The sequence below is a fragment of the Microcaecilia unicolor genome, chromosome 9, assembly GCF_901765095.1.
Source record: "Microcaecilia unicolor chromosome 9, aMicUni1.1, whole genome shotgun sequence".
Classification (NCBI taxonomy): Eukaryota; Metazoa; Chordata; class Amphibia; order Gymnophiona; family Siphonopidae; genus Microcaecilia; species Microcaecilia unicolor.
In genome coordinates, this window is record NC_044039.1 from 135,533,364 (window position 1) to 135,550,880 (window position 17,517).

At 45.8% G+C, this 17,517-nt stretch overlaps 1 protein-coding gene across 1 annotated transcript in view; it reads left to right on the forward strand.

The window, feature by feature from the left end:
* SIPA1L1 (signal induced proliferation associated 1 like 1) overlaps positions 1–17,517 on the forward strand; it is a 637,152-nt gene that overhangs the window by 514,334 nt on the left and 105,301 nt on the right. The window contains 1 exon segment of the mRNA XM_030215408.1: positions 9,814–9,938. Coding sequence (XP_030071268.1) covers positions 9,814–9,938 — 125 coding nt within the window.

A 17,517-nucleotide genomic window follows, 5' to 3' on the forward strand; every position in this document is an offset into this window, starting at 1 on the left:
ACGATTTGGTCCAATTTGACTCTGGGACGTCCTTTCCAAATTCCTCAGCCACAAAAAGTGCTGACTACGGATGCGTCTCTCCTGGGGTGGGGAGCTCATGTCGATGGGCTTCACACCCAGGGAAGCTGGTCCCTCCAGGAACGCGATCTGCAGATCAATCTTCTGGAGTTGCGAGCGGTCTGGAACGCTCTGAAGGCTTTCAGAGATCGGCTGTCCCACCAAATTATACAAATTCAGACAGACAACCAGGTTGCCATGTATTACATCAACAAGCAGGGGGGCACCGGATCTCGCCCCCTGTGTCAGGAAGCCGTCAGCATGTGGCTGTGGGCTCGCCGTCACGGCATGGTGCTCCAAGCCACATATCTGGCAGGCGTAAACAGTCTGGCCGACAGGTTGAGCAGGATTATGCAACCTCACGAGTGGTCGCTCAATTCCCGAGTACTGCGCCAGATCTTCCAGGTGTGGGGCACCCCCTTGGTAGATCTCTTTGCATCTCGAGCCAACCACAAAGTCCCTCAGTTCTGTTCCAGGCTTCAGGCCCACGGCAGACTGGCATCGGATGCCTTCCTCCTGGACTGGGGGGAAGGTCTGCTGTATGCTTATCCTCCCATACCTCTGGTGGGGAAGACTTTGTTGAAACTCAAGCAAGACCGAGGCACCATGATTCTGATTGCTCCTTTTTGGCCGCGTCAGATCTGGTTCCCTCTTCTTCTGGAGTTGTCCTCCGAAGAGTGTTTTCCGACCCTCATCACACAGGACGAAGGGGCGCTTCTGCATCCCAACCTCCGGTCTCTGGCTTTCATGGCCTGGATGTTGAGAGCGTAGACTTTGCCTCTTTGGGTCTGTCAGAGGGTGTCTCCCGCATCTTGCTTGCTTCCAGGAAAGACTCCACTAAGAGGAGTTACTTCTTTCTATGGAGGAGGTTTGCCGTCTGGTGTGACAGCAAGGCCCTAGATCCTCGCTCTTGTCCTACACAGACCCTGCTTGAATACCTTCTGCACTTGTCTGAGTCTGGTTTCAAGACCAACTCTGTAAGGGTTCACCTTAGTGCAATCAGTGCATACCATTACCGTGTGGAAGGTAAGCCGATCTCAGGACAGCCTTTAGTTGTTCGCTTCATGAGAGGTTTGCTTTTGTCAAAGCCCCCTGTCAAACCTCCTACAGTGTCATGGGATCTCAATGTCGTTCTCACCCAGCTGATGAAACCTCCTTTTGAGCCCCTGAACTCCTGCCATCTGAAGTACTTGACGAAGGTCATTTTCTTGGTGGCAGTTACTTCAGCTTGTAGAGTCAGTGAGCTTCAGGCCCTGGTAGCCCAGGCCCCTTACACCAAATTTCATCATAACAGTAGTCCTCCGCACTCACCCTAAGTTCTTGCCAAAGGTTGTGTCGGAGTTCCATCTGAACCAGTCAATTGTCTTGCCAACATTCTTTCCCCGTCCTCATTCCTGCCCTGCTGAACGTCAGCTGCACACATTGGACTGCAAAAGAGCATTGGCCTTCTATCTGGAGCGGACACAGCCCAACAGACAGTCCGCCCAATTGTTTGTTTCTTTTGATCCCAACAGGAGGGGAGTGGCTGTGGGGAAACGCACCATATCCAATTGGCTAACAGATTGCATTTCCTTCACTTATGCCCAGGCTGGGCTGACTCTTGAGGGTCATGTCACGGCTCATAATGTTAGAGCCATGGCAGCGTCAGTGGCCCACTTGAAGTCAGCCACTATTGAAGAGATTTGCAAAGCTGCGACATGGTCATCTGTCCACACATTCACATCTCATTACTACCTGCAGCAGGATACCCGACGCGACAGTCGGCTCGGGCAGTCAGTGCTTCAGAATCTGTTCGGGGTTTAGAATCCAACTCCACCCCCCTAGGCCCATGTTTATTCTGTTCCAGGCTACACTCTCCGTTAGTTTGAAAAACTGTTAGGTCAATCTCAGTTATGTCCTCGCCGTTGCGAGGCCCAATTGACCGACCATGTTTGTTGTTTTGAGTGAGCCTGGGGCTAGGGATACCCCATCAGTGAGAACAAGCAGCCTGCTTGTCCTCGGAGAAAGCGAATGCTACATACCTGTAGAAGGTATTCTCCGAGGACAGCAGGCTGATTGTTCTCACAAACCCGCCCGCCTCCCCTTTGGAGTTGTGTCTTCCCTTGTCTTTGTCTTGCTACATATGGGACTGACGAACACGAGCCGGTTCGGGCGGGAAGACGGCCGCGCATGCGCGGTGCGCATGGGCGCGCGAGGACTAGCAAAGGCCTTTGCTAGTAAAGTTTCCGATTGGAGGGGCTGCCATGGACGTCACCCATTAGTGAGAACAATCAGCCTGCTGTCCTCGGAGAATACCTTCTACAGGTATGTAGCATTCACTTTCTGGCACGGCAAATGCAACGAATCCCATTCAATTCCCATGGGTTTTGTCGCATTTGCCATGCCAGAATCACTAGCGCGGCTTTGTAAAAAGAGCCCATAGTGATTTATTTTATTTATTTATTGCATTTGTACCCCACATTATCCCACCTTTTTGCAGGCTCAATTTAAGTTTGAATACGAATAATCTGAGGCTCTACTGTTCTAAATTCTACTGAAATAAACACTTGATCTCTGATTTCACGTTGTTTCTTTTATTATTTGTTATGTTAAAGCTCAATGCCCATTATTCGTATTCGGTCAAAGGTAAAATATGTTATTTGGTACAGGACTTATATAGATATACATTTTTTTTTTATATTTTGAAGAGGATGGGGGAAGAAGATGTGCACTATTTTATTCTGGATGTTTCAGTTGTATTTAAAAACCTATCCCAAGTCTGCTTTCCAGTTTTTTCATAGTTTACCTGAGTCCTGTGCATTTTGACTGCTTGAGGTGTTCTGAACATGTTTGACACTATGGCACCCACAGGAACTTTCAAAGTATATAAGCATGAATATTATTTCTACATAGATAAGTTAGATTTAAAACAAGGGATCTCAGTGATTTTATCTGAACTGCTGACTGCATTTTCTAGTGTAACAGTTGGCAAGCCACTACTATTTTTGCTGTTAAAGTCCACTATTGCTTTCAGTGATGAAATGAGATAATTGATAGCATGAAGGAGGTTGCCAGTATTTACCACTGCTTTAAGGACTCATATATAGAGATTTATTCTTAATGAATAAAATTTCATATAAGTGGTCACTCACTGCCAGTCCTCCAAATGAATCTAATCCTGGCAGGACTAGAGGAAACATTAGTGATCTAAACTGAATTAAGGCCTCACAAAACCTAATCTAGAGTAATGGCACCCAGGTACAAAAACTTAGATTGTGAGCTCACTGGTACCTGAATATAATATGTAAACTGCTTTGGTTGTACCATGGAAAAGGCGGTATATGGAATCCATTACCCTTTGTTTACCCAGTATAGGGGGTGAAGAATTTCACACAAAAGAAGAGCGGATCTTGGGTACGATCGTATCTGATGATCTTAACACGGCCAAACAAGTAGAAAACACAACAGCAAAAGCTAGGAGGATGTTTGGGTGGGTGTATAGGGAGGGGAATGACCAGCAGGAAAAAGGAGGTATTAGTGTCTCTGGTGAGACCTCGTCAGGATGGAATCGGTCCAGAGGGCAACTACTAAAAATGTTCATTGATATTCATCGTAAAGTTTATGGGGGACAGACGTAAAAATCTCATTGTGCATACATTGGAAGAAAGGTGGGAGAGGGGAGATACCATAGACATTTAAAAACCTCCATGGCATAAATGAACAAGAAGTTTTGAGAGAAGAGGACATTTCTGTGGGTAAGTGGCATTATTTTATTCTGAGCTTGATAACTTAAAGATTAGGGTTTAAAAGAGGAATTGTAGGATATTGACAAACGCAGAGAATTTTAAAATAAAAAAAAAGCAAACAAACTTTATTAGCTAGTCTCCATACCCTTTTCCACATAGTTTTAAAACATGACGTTTCTGTCACAGAATTAACAGTCTCTAGAAGGCATAGAAGGGTCCAGTTCAGTCCTCATTCCACCCACCCTCCTAACTCCCATGCACCCCTAGCTCAACTCTTCATTTATAGTCAATTATTCTAATTAAGACGAGGGGAATTTTCAATGTTCATTAGAGTTTTATTTACATTTAATTAGTTTCTAAGAAGCAAACCCTAAATAAATTACAAATTGCACCAGTCATAACCAGCTTTCGCAAATCTTTGAAGACACACCTCTTCAACAAAGCCTACATTCTAATGCCTTTGTATCGGTCCATGGTGTGACCGCACCTCGAATATTGTGTTCAATTCTGGTCACCGCATCTCAAAAAGGATATAGTGGAATTAGAAAAGGTACAGAGAAGGGTGATGAAAATGATAAAAGGGATGGGACTATTTCCCTATGAGGAAAGGCTGAATCGGCTAGGACTCTTCCGTTTGTAGAAAAAAGAGCTGAGGAGAGAGATATGATAGAGGTCTGTAAAATAATGAGTGGAGTGGAACAGGTAGACGTGAATTGTTTATTTACTCTTTCCAAAAATGCTTGGACTAGGGGGCTTAGAATGAAGCTACAAAGTGGTAAATTTAAAATGAATCAGAGAAAGTATTTCTTCACTCAATGTGTAATTAAACTCTGGAATTCGTTGCCAGAGAACGTGGTGAAGGCGGTTAGCTTAGCAGAGTTTAAAAGGGGGGGTTAGACGGTTTCCTAAAGGACAAGTCCATAAACTGCTACTAAATGGACTTGGGAAAAATCCACAATTCCAGGAATAACATATAAAGAATGGCCGCTGTCGTGGATAGGATGCTGGGCTCGATGGACCCTTGGTCTTTTCCCAGTGTGGCATTACGTATGTACTTATGTAAAAAGTAGCACTTGGTATGCAGTGAAGGCAGCACTCACAGCCCCAGAGTGAGGATGCCATAAACATGGTGCAAGGTAAAACTTAGTGACTGAATTTAGAGCCCATGATTACTACTACTACTACTTAACATTTCTAAAGCGCTACTAGGGTTACGCAGCGCTGTACAATTTAACATGGAAAGACAGTCCCTGCTCGAAGAGCTTACAATCTAAAAGACAAATGTACAGTTAATCTGATAGGTCAGACAGATAGGGGCAACCTATATGTTCGAAAGGTTAGGTTCCGAATGCAGCATTGAAGAGGTGAGCTTTAAGCAAGGATTTGAAGATGGGTGGGGAGGGGGCTTGGCGTAGGGATTCAGGAAGATTGTTCCAGGCATAGGGTGAGGCAAGGCAAAATGAGCGGAGCCTGGAGTTGGCAATGGTGGAGAAGGGATTTGTCATGTGAGCGGAGGTTACGGGCAGGAACGTAGGGGGAGATGAGGGTAGAGAGGTAGTGAGGAGCAGCAGAGTGAGTGCATTTGTAAGTAAGGAGGAGAAGCTTGAATTGGATGCGGTATCTGATCGGAAGCCAGTGAAGCGACTTGAGGAGAGGGGTGATATGAGTATATCGGTTCTGGCAGAATATAAGACGTGCGGCAGAGTTCTGAATGGATTGAAGGGGGGATAGATGGCTGAGTGGGAGGCCAGTGAGGAGCAAGTTGCAGTAGTCGAGGCGAGAGGTAATGAGAGCGTGGACGAGAGTTCGGGTGGTGTGCTCGGTGAGGAAAGGGCGAATTTTGTTGATGTTGAAAAGGAAGAAGCGACAGGTTTTGGCAGTCTGCTGGATATGCGCAGAGAAGGAGAGGGAGGAGTCGAAGATGACCCCGAGGTTGCAGGCAGATGAGACGGGGAGGATGAGGGTGCCATCAACTGAGATAGAGAGTGGGGGAAGAGGAGAAGTGGGCTTAGGTGGAAAGACGAGGAGCTCGGACATGTTCAGCTTCAGGTGGCGGTTGGACATCCAGGCAGCAATGTCGGATAGGCAGGCCGATACCTTGGCCTGGGTCTCTGTGGTGATGTCTGGTGTGGAGAGATAGAGCTAGGTGTCATCAGCATAAAGATGATACTGGAAGCCATGAGATGAGATCAGTGAGCCTAGGGAAGAGGTGTAGATGGAGAAGAGAAGGGGTCCAAGAACAGATCCCTGGGGAACTCCAACAGATAGCGGGATGGGAGTGGAGGAAGATCCATGAGAGTGCACCCTGAATGTGCGGTGGGAGAGATAGGAGGAGAACCAGGAGAGGACAGAGCCCTGGAACCCAAATGAGGCCAGTGTGGCGAGAAGTAAATCGTGATTGACAGTGTCAAAAGCGGCAGAAAGATCGAGGAGGATGAGGATGGAGTAGTGGCCTTTGGATTTGGCCAGGAGCAGGTCATTGCAGACTTTAGAGAGTGCTGTTTCTGTCGAGTGGAGAGGGCGGAAACCGGACTGGAGTGGGTGGAGGATGGCATGAGAGGAGAGAAAATCAAGACAGCGGCTGTGAACGGCGCGCTCAAGTATTTTGGAGAGGAAGGGTAGGAGAGAGATGGGGCGATAGTTGGAGGGGCAGGTAGGGTCAAGTGATGGTTTTTTGAGGAGAGGTGTGACTATGGCGTGCTTGAAGGTGTCAGGGACAGTTGCGGTGGAGAGAGAGAGGTTAAGGATGCAACAGATGGAGGGGTTGACAGTATGGGCGATGGTGTTAAGTAGGTTGGTGGGGATGGGATCAGAGGAACAGGTGGTGCATTTCGAGGAGGAAAGAAGGCCGGAGGTTTCATCCTCGGTGATCTCAGGAAAGGAGGAGAAGGAGGCCTGGGTTGGTTGGTTGAGGGGAGAGGGTTAATGGGTGAAGAAGGGGGGTGGGGGGTGATGGCTTGGTAGTGATTACCAGGTTCCAGGTAAGCTGAAAGGGAATAAGAAAAAATATATACCCAGGTAGCTGCAAATGAAGGCTCATGGTGTCGTATCCTAGCCCTAGTTCTAATTGAGCTGGAAAGAAGCAAGGGGTAATGTAAAACAAGAGAACTGATAAACCTTTTGGCACAGATTTAGCTAGTTACAAGATGTGCCTTAAAAGTTAAAAATGCAACATTTTATCAAGGAAATGTTTTTCAATGATATACCATTTCTAAAAGAACTTGTTGTTTTGCATAAAATATTTCAAATTACACATCACACACTAAGGGCCCTGTTTACTAAACCGTGCTCTAGGCGCACTAACATTTTTAGCACATGGTAATGCTGGAGTCATCCGTATATTCCTATGGGTGTCTCTAGTTTTAGTGCGTGATGTTTTTTAGCGCATGCTAAAAATGCTAGCGCACCTTAGTAAACAAGGCCCTAAAGGACTGGCACTAGCTGTACATACTGTAGCAGGATTTGCTTACCACATATATTCTGAGATCATTTTCTTGCACTTTTTCTGGCTCAGCATGCAAATTTTCCTTAAGTTAGTCACTCTTACCTTCTATCTAACTGCTGTTACTCTATCTGTCTATATGTTCCACCTCATTTTATACCATATGATGTCATTAAAAAGTTGTAATGTCTATTGTGTTGACATTATAAGTAGCATACTATGCCATGTATACTATTGTTTGAATATGTTAATTGCTGTAATTGTTTATTGCCTATGTCTAGGTTCTACTTGCTGTACTTGGGTGAACTTCTTCAAAAAGGCAACAAATAAATCCTAATAAATTAGTTGTTACTAGGCATTTTTTTTCTGAAGTAGGCTGTGAAAACTGTAAGGCTGTTTATTGCTATTCTGCATACTAACATCATGCTAAAAATCAGCCAGTGCTAAATACTGAGATGCCTATTGTATTCCTGTGGGTATCTTAGTGTTTAGTGCCAGCTGATTTTTAGCATGAGCTAAAATAACTAGCGCACCTTATTAAAAGAACTCCCTAGATTCTTTAATTTGTAATTTAATTTATATATTTTTTTCTATTCAATACTTTTTTATTTGTTAATTTTTTTTAGGGCTGCATTTTGATTAAAATTTACAATCGTGATTAATTACACGATAAAAGGTATGTTATGTTTTGGTTTTTGGTTTTTTTTTACCCGCTGCAGATCCTTGTGACTCTGGGCAATGGAGGGTTAAGTGACTTGCCCAGAGTCACAAGGAGCTGCAGTGGGTAAAAACAAAACATAACATACCTTTTATCATATAATTAATTGCAATTATACATTTTAATTGAAATATAGCCCTACTTGTTACCTATTTCAGTTGTCTAGGCAAAAACCATCACTAAATTAAAGTAGCAGTTTGGTTTAGTTGACGTTAAAAGGCTGAAATGGTCCCTGAAGATGTTATGCACATTATGGTATAACCACAGAAGGAGAAATGACTTTATTTTATTTATTTAGGAGCCCTTCTACTAAAGGGTTGGCGCATGGCAACAGGTGCCGTTAGCCAGTCCGGAACTACCAACGGGCTACCTCAGGAGCCTGGCTGTAGTTCCCACCCCCAGCATGCACCATTTCCCATACTACAAAAATATTTTCTCTGTTTATACTGATAGATTAGCACGGGAGCCCTTACTGTTATCTCAATGGTGGCACCACATGGCCATTTCTTTTCCGGAAAAAAGACAGCCTTTTACCCACCGCAGTAAAAAGGGGTCTCAGCTCACATCAAAAACTCATGCTGACGCTAACACAGGCCCCCTTTTACCACAGCTTAGTAAAAGGACCCATTATTAATATATATAAATGGCGAGTGTCGTACTCACTCGCAAATGCGCAGTAGAGACCCTCTCTGCCCTGCCCCGCATCAATACGTGATGACGAGGGCGGAACAGAGAGGGTCTCTACTGCGCATTTGCGAGGGACACCGCCATCGCTAACGCTCCCCCCCACCCGGAGTCGCCACCGCCACCCACCTTCCACCCGGTCGGGTCCTCGCTCCACTATTGAAACAGCGAGGGCACGCAGCACACAGCTCTGCTGAGCTGCCGTCGGCCTTCCTTCTTCTTCTCTGCCTGTGTCCCGCCCTCGACGACGTTACGTCACACGAGAGCGGGACACAGGCAGAGAAGAAGGAAGGTCACGGCAGCTCAGCAGTAGAGCTGTGTGCTACGTGCCCTCGCTGTTTCAATAGCGGAGCGAGGGCCCGACCGGGTGGAAGGTGGGTGGCGACGGCTCCGGGGGGGGGGGGCGAACTCGGAGGGGGGGCGACAGCAGCGAACTCGGTGGCAGGGTGGGGGGCCTTTCAACCCCCCCCCCCCCCCATACTAGCCCATTTTTACGGGCTGAACGGCTAGTTTCATTTATAACTCGCCTATTAACACATAATAAAAGTACATAGAATTAAATGTAAACAACAAACAAAATAACAAACACAAATCATACATCAAACCTAAAACTAAAAACTAATGCAATAAACAGTCCCAGGCCCTCTTACTCCATAAAAGCCTGAATAAACAAATGGGTTTTCACCCTTAAATTCTGAAATAGATATTAACATCTGAATACGTCCAGAAAGTTTATTCTATAGTCTTGGGCCAGCCACCAAGGATAACAAATTATCACAAGTGTAAACATATCGAATCTGGTGTCTGCTAAGTGCTATGCTTTTGGTGTCCATCTTAATCTCCTGGTGAATCCCAGAAGGGGTGGGGTGCTCTGTGAGCAGAGGTTTCTGTGACAGTTTAGGCTGGATTTTGAAGTGTTATTGAACCCAAATCTTGTGCCAGCCTCCAAATTAAAGAGAAGATATATTGTAGTGTTAATGCATTACAGGGTTCAATTCTCACCTTGCTGACATTTGTGTTTTAGCTTGAAGCTTTTCTTTCAATGTAAACACTTTATAATGTATCTGTGCAAATGTTTGTATGCCTTTCCTCTTGAGACGAAGAAGCAGTGATTGAAAACTAATGCAAACGTTATTTTACCCTTTTACCTTTGTGTGTATTTTATTTTTATTGGATGGAATGACCAGGTTTGGCGTTAGTCGTAGATCGCCTGCCTCCACTGACCGTCAGATCACCCAGGCTGACACTGGTGGTAGCGGCAAGTCCACACCCAACTGGCAGAGGAGTGAAGATAGTATCACTGACCAAATAGGTAAGTGATTAAGTTGTATAACATTTGTCTCGGGTACTTATGGTTAACTACATAGACATGTCTTTCAGTGTTGTGTATATGAAAGCCTCTGAACCGTTTTGTATGAGATCTAACCAGGCTTGTCTTCCCAATTTTGTCTGCTAGCAAAAAAGAAAGCATTTTTCCATCCGTCCAAGAAAGTTAACGACATGTTAAGGAGAATCTTTCCATCTCTAATATTCTCTAGGTTTCATATCTTTGGGATGTTTGACTGATCCCAGAACAAATGAAATTATTCTTTGATTAGAGGCTAGCATCCCCAGTTTTTTTTATCATAATTTGTGTTGATTGGTAGGCTGAGTAGGATTTATATTCTATTCCTTTTCTAAAAGAATAATTTCTTTCAGTTTGTTCTTGTGTTTGCCCAGTTTACTCTAAGTGCACATATTCCCTCCTTCAAAAATACATCATATAGTATAAACTAATTTGATTGGTGTAGTCTTACAATTTCTTCTGTTCCATAATCCAGGGAACATTGCATTTTTCCATCACAACGAATAAAGATTTTCACATTCTAAATGCTTAAGTGGAAAATTCATTCCTGCAACTTTATTATCTTTATAGTGAAATGTCAATTAACATGTAAAACACTTGAACATTTAAAAGGTCTTTATCTGCTGTCATTTACTATGTTACCGTGTATTAGCATTCCTTCCTCTGCCACAACACTTCCTTCATTGTCTGTCAACCATAGGTGGTTGGTGGTTTATGGTGATGTTTCCACTACAGTGAAATCTTATCCCCTTCCCATATTGTCCAGTAACATTACAAGAGAAAGGATTCTGTGTCTGCTCTCTTGCTGAAGACTGCTACTGAATCTTTGGCATGTTCTTCTTATAGACTTTCTTCCATGCCACTTCTACTCCCTCACCCCTCATAGTACATGATAGAAAACTGTTACTTTCCCTCTCCGGCGTCCTTCCATTCCCTGCCTTTGCTACTGTGCATCCTCCTTTGTATAGTTCTGCAGGACACACATACTGCTATACAAATACACGTATGATACAGTCCCTTTTCCCAGCTTCTTCCAAGATACACAGACAAGGCAAATATATTTCAGGAAAGGTATTAGAATTAAATGTGGTTAAAATCAGCAAGATGCTATGTAAAGAAGAGACATGGTTTTAGATTTAAAAGCAATTTCAATATTGAAAACAATATAAAAACAACCACAAAGATGTGGGTTGTTTTGTTTTTAAGGCGAAACTTTAGTATGTTAGGTTAGGAGCATTACACCCCAACTCAGGAAGGCTCGTCACCTAGATGGTGCAGGAGGGTGGAGAATGCAAACTCACAATTTGTACTTGAGTACAGATAAGATTAGCTTAGCTGATTAAGAGATTGAGGGAAAGGGAAATGGGACTTGATATACCGCCTTTCTGAGGTTTTTGCAACTACATTCAAAGCGGTTTACATATATTCAGGTACTTATTTTGTACCAGGGGCAATGGAGGGGTACTTATTTTGTACCAGGGGCAATGGAGGGTTAAGTGACTTGCCCAGAGTCACAAGGAGCTGCAGTGGGAATCGAACTCAGTTCCCCAGGATCAAAGTCCACTGCACTAACCACTAGGGGTATAAGGGGAGGTAAGAGAGAGAGAGAGAGAGAGAGTCATGGATTTGATATACTGAATTTCTGTGGTACAACCAAATCAGTTTATTTTTATTATATGCAGGTACTTTCTCTGTCTCTAGTGGGCTCACAATCTAATATTTGTATCTGGGGCAATGGAGGGTTAAGTGACTTGCCAAGATTCACAAGGAGGTACAGTGGAAATCAAACCCAGTTCCCCAGGTTCTAAGCCTACTGTACTAACATAAGTACATAAGCACTGCCACGCTGGGAAAAGACCAAAGGTCCATCAAGCCCAGCACTCTGTCTCCGACAGCGGCCAATCCAGGCCCCAAGAACCTGGCAAAAACCCAGAATTTAATAACGATCAATGGACTTTTCCTTCAGGAATCTGTCCAGACCCCCTTTAAACTCAGCAAGGCCAGCTGCCGTCACTGCTTTCTCCGGCAATGAGTTCCAGAGTCTAACCACGCGGTGAGTATTCATTCCGTGTCAAGTGGACCAGGGGTCCCCACCTCACCATCTCAGATTTTGATGAAATTTGGTACATAGTTTCTTTATGATAAAAAACTAAGCTGTGTAAAATTGTAGTTCAAAAGACTAAAAATTGGAGGTTCTAGGGGACCTCAAGTAAAGGGTTGCAAAATGTCGCCTGAGCAAAAATGACATTTTGGGCCAACTTCCAGAAGCTGTAAAACTGGACGTTTTAGTAGTACAAGGGGGATATTTGGAGAACCTGCACTACTTTTAGGGCTTAATGAACTGGCAAAACCCCATGTTCCTAGTCCTCTTACTTTTTGAATGGTTTAGGCTCAAACTTTGCCAAAAAAAAACGGCAAAAATCAATTTACAGCGATGTTGAGGCTGCTGTAGTTTCTAAACTAGTTGGCCTTTCAGGTTGATTTTTGGTAGGTGTACTAAATGCACGGCTGTAATGAGGCATTCCAATTTGCAGCACTTTCCTTCACGTGGTTGAAAATTTATAAGCGTTCAAATTTGGTATAAAAAGCATTTTTGCCCATTTTGGGCTATCTTTGATGCCCTTGATCTCCAGTGGGACAGCTTCAATATTCTTTCTTTTAGCACCATTAGAAAGAGCAGATTTCCTTCTATCAGAATATGCAGTTTTCATTTTGGAGTCTCTTCATATAAGGATTGCAAAAATGCCCTCAAATGTTTGCGGGCAGCAGCCTGTGATTTCTTCACTACACCCTTGATACAAGTGTAGTAAAAGTGATTCTTCTTTCAAAAAGCACCAATTTTTTAAAATAAAGAACACATTATGTTGTGTACTTCCGTGATGCTTCAAGTGAAATTCAGTGCATAAGTGTTTGCATAATAAGTGACAGCTTGCGGCATGATGCAGTTGCTGTACATGCATTCTTGGAAAAATTAATCGTGTTCTTGAAAAGCAAAATTGGAGAAATAAAATATGTAACATACTTTAGTGATGGCTCAGCTGCACAATACAAGAACTTAAAAACTTTGCCAACTTGTGCTATCATCAAACAGAATTTGGAATAAGTGCACAGTGGAATTTCTTTGGCACAAGCCATGGCAAGTCACCATGTGATGCCATAGGTGGCACAACAAAGCGACTAGCTGCTCAGGCTAGTTTGCAACGACCTAAAAATAGCCAAATTCTCACAGCACAAGGCTTGTTTGAATTTTGTGATCAAAAAATAAATAAAATCAAGTTCGTTTTTGTTTCCAAGGATGAAATTGAATCTTCAAGATCTGCACAAGAGGAAAGATTCAGTAAAGCTTCCACAGTTGCTGGAACTATTTATTCCCATTGACTTGAACCAAATTTCAGTCAGTAGAGTGTCAAATGATTCCTCCTCATTTGTTGTCAAACTTTGTCAGTCAGATGACCCAGTGAGTGTACCTGGCATAAATGTGTCTCAACTTCAGCCTGGGCAGTATGCTGCCTGTGTTTATGACAACAAATGGTGGATTGGCAATGTCTGTGACACATCATTTGAAGAACATGATGCCTTGGTCAACTTTATGCATCCATGCAGGCCTGCACGATCATTTCATTGGCCTAGCAGAAGAGATTCTTGTTGGATTTCTGAACAGCATATTCTATCAGTTCTTCCAGTACCAGCAACTACAGCACTTGGACGACAGTATACATTTCCAGAAACAGCAGTGAAACTTATCAGTGAAAAATTCTTGTCACTTCAGCACTGAGGTTTTACTTGGGAACCATTAAGATACCCCCATCAGGCTTGAGAAACTAGGCAAAGACAACCAAATGAGGCTTGGGAACCTCAAGTAAGATGCCCACCTTCAGGCTTGGGAACCTGTGCCAAGTGGCTGGACTTGCCTGGCTATCGGGCGTGACCTCTTGGCGATGAAGTTGCCACTTCCTTTTGAATTGGTAGTGGCGTAGCCACCATGGACCAATGCATGCTTAAAGCAAGTGAGTGACTTATACAGCAATTAGAAAAACCGATGGGCCCTATATCCGTTTCATCTATCATTCAACAATACTGGCCAAAAATCACTTTTTTTGCAATCCTTATATGGAGAGACTCCAAATTGAAAACTACATATTCTGATAGAAGGAAATCTGCTCTTTCTAATGGTGCTAAAAGAAAGAATATTGAAGCTGTCCCACTGGAGATCAAGGGCATCAAAGATAGCCCAAAATGGGCAAAAATGCTTTTTATACCAACTTTGAATGCTTATAATTTTTCAACCACTTGAAGGAAAGTGCTGCAAATTGGAATGCCTCATTACAGCCGTGCATTTAGTACACCTACCAAAAATCAACCTGAAAGGCCAACTAGTTTAGAAACTATAGCAGCCTCAACATCGCTGTAAATTGATTTTTGCCGTTTTTTTGGCAAAGTTTGAGCCTAAACCATTCAAAAAGTAAGAGGACTAGGAACATGGGGTTTTGCCAGTTCATTATAAAAGTAGTGCAGGTTCTCCAAATATCCCCCTTCCATATCATCAAGCTGATCAATCCATAGACTGGTGGGTTGTGTCCATCTACCAGCAGGTGGAGATAGAGAGCAAACTTTTGCCTCCCTATATGTGGTCATGTGCTGCCGGAAACTCCTCAGTATGTTCTCTATCTCAGCAGGTGGTGGTCACACACAGCAGCAGCTCTGGCTAGGCCTCCAAGCCTAATTCTTAGGTTTTGTTGAGTGCCTGGGGTTGAGGGCTCTTTTGAGCAAGTGCAAACCTGGTGGTGCCAGGTCCCTCCTTTTCTCCCCCCTCCCGCTGGCTCCGTTAAAAAAAAAAAAAAAAAAAATTTTGAACGTCCTTAAAGGCGTTTATTTCGACGTTTATTTAAACGTTTATTGCAGCTACTCACTGGGACACCAGGTCGTTACAGCTCGGACCGGCAAGCAGGTAATTTTTACCTTTTTATAGCGGGCAGGGGGTTCCCCGATTCTTCTCCTCGTGGCATATGGCGTCGGAGGGCGAGGGCGCAAAGAGTCGCTCCCCGGATCGCTTGAGCGCTTCTAGAGGGGATGCAGGGGTCTTAAAGCCTGATTCGCCCTTGTTGGGTGACAGTTTCGTGACCGATGAATGTCCCGGTCCTTCCTCCGGCGTGGCGGTTTTTCCCGCCATAAACGCCCATCCCCCGCTCCTCGCCTCCGCCATCTTGGCCGGCCACGCGGCTCGGACGACTTCTTCTTGGGCCGCCCTTGAGGTTGGAGACATTAATGCCATGAAAGCCCTTAATTTGGGCGACGGCACAAAAGCGGCTAAAGTTAAGCGCCGTTCTTCCCGCGCGGCTCCTTCGCGGAGTGTCGCGCCGGACGCCATTTTGGATGCGCAGCATGTCTCTCCCCCGCTCTTGCGAGCGCCGGTTGAGGGTGCGTCTAGGGCTGTAGCCCAGGCTGCGGAAGTGCACAGTCTGGGGGGTTTCTCCCCCGAGTTTGTTTTGCTGCTGCATCAGGCCTTCCTTATGCAAAACGCTGCCCCTGCTCCCTCGTCTGGTAAAGAGGTTGAGGTTCCCAGAGGTAAACGCCCTCGGGTTGATTCCCAGGCCTTGGAGGACTTTGTCTCCTCCGATGTAGATGAGGGCAGCGTATCTGAGTTCTCCCAACGGTCCTTTGCGGATTCCTTGGAGGAGACGGATCCCCGCTCGGATGGAGCGGATGACCCCTCTGCAGCGCGGCTTTTTAGCTCAGAGGATTTGCCCAACCTGTTGATACAGGCCATGGACACTTTGAAGATTTCCTCTCCGGAGGACGTCTCTCCCTCAGCCCCTGTTGGCTCTGCCATTATGCTGGGGACGAAGCGCCCGCCTAGAACCTTCCACGTGCATGATGCCATGCACACCTTAATTTCGGCTCAATGGGATGTCCCTGATGCGAGCCTTAAAGTGGCTAGGGCTATGTCCCGCCTCTATCCTTTGACTGAAAGTGAACGTGAGGCCTATCTGTGGCCTACCGTGGATTCTTTAATCACTGCGGTGACTAAGAAAACGGCGTTGCCGGTGGAAGGTGGCACGGCCCTAAAGGACGCCCAAGACAGAAGATTGGAGGCGGCCTTAAGGTCGTCCTTTGAGGCGGCTGCTTTAAGTTTGCAGGCCTCAGTTTGCGGCTCCTATGTGGCCAGGGCGAGCCTGACTATGGTGCAGCGGGCTTCCCCCTCGGATCATTCCTTGAGGGCTGATTGGCCGGCCCTGGAATCGGGCTTAGCCTATTTGGCAGACTTGCTGTATGATGTCTTGAGGGCCTCAGCTAAAGGCATGGCTCAGACAATCTCTGCGCGGCGGTGGCTTTGGCTGAAACATTGGTCTGCTGACCACGCCTCTAAATCCCGCCTGGCTAGATTGCCTTTTAAAGGCAAGCTGCTCTTTGGGGTCGAGCTGGACAAAATCGTGACCGATCTCGGCACGTCTAAGGGCAAGAAATTACCAGAGGTCAGGGCTCGGGCTAGTACTCGTCCCGGTACCTCCAGAGGACGGTTTCAGGAAGCCCGTCGGTACCGCCCGGGCAGGTCGGGTTCCTCTGCCCCCTCTTCCTTTAAGAGGAATTTCTCCCCCAAGCAGCATTCCTTTCGCAGAGACCACCGTCCCGGAGGTGCTCCCTCCGGTCCTCCCCCAGGGTCTCGTACCCAATGACGGGGCCTTGGTCCACGCCCCAGTGCAGATTGGAGGACGGCTGTCCTCGTTTCTGGGCGAGTGGACCACAATAACTTCAGACGCTTGGGTGCTGGAAGTCATCAGAGACGGCTACAAGCTAGAGTTCTGCCGACCCTTAAGAGACGGGTTTGTACTCTCTCCCTGCAAGTCTCCGGTCAAAGCTGTGGCAGTGCAGCAGATTTTGAACAATCTGATCCGCCTGGGTGCGGTCGTTCCGGTGCCAGAAAGTCAGCTTGGCAAGGGGCGTTACTCCATTTACTTTGTGGTACCAAAGAAAGGAGGTTCTGTCCGGCCTATCCTCGACCTCAAAGGGGTCAATCGGGCCTTGAAAGTGCGGCACTTTCGCATGGAGACTCTCCGCTCTGTTATAGCGGCAGTGAAGGCAGGGGAGTACCTGGCATCCTTGGACATCAAGGAAGCGTACTTGTATATTCCCATCTGGCCCTCCTCATCAACGCTTTCTGCGTTTTGCAGTCCTGGGCCGACACTTCCAGTTCAGAGCCTCCCGTTCGGGTTGGCTACTGCTCCGCGGACCTTTTCCAAAGTAATGGTGGTCATCGCGGCCTTCCTGCGAAAGGAAGGAGTACAAGTCCATCCTTATCTGGACGACTGGATGATCCGAGCCCCCTCTTATGCAGAGTGCGGCAAAGCTGTGGACCGGGTAGTTGCTCTTTTGAGCTCCCTGGGATGGATCATCAACTGGGAGAAGAGCCAGCTGCGCCCGACTCAGTCCCTGGAGTATCTGGGAGTTCGATTCGACACCCAAGTGGGCAGAGTGTTCCTGCCAGACAATCGGATTGTCAAGCTTCAGGCTCAGGTGGACCAGTTCCTAGTAGCCTCTCCTCTTCGGG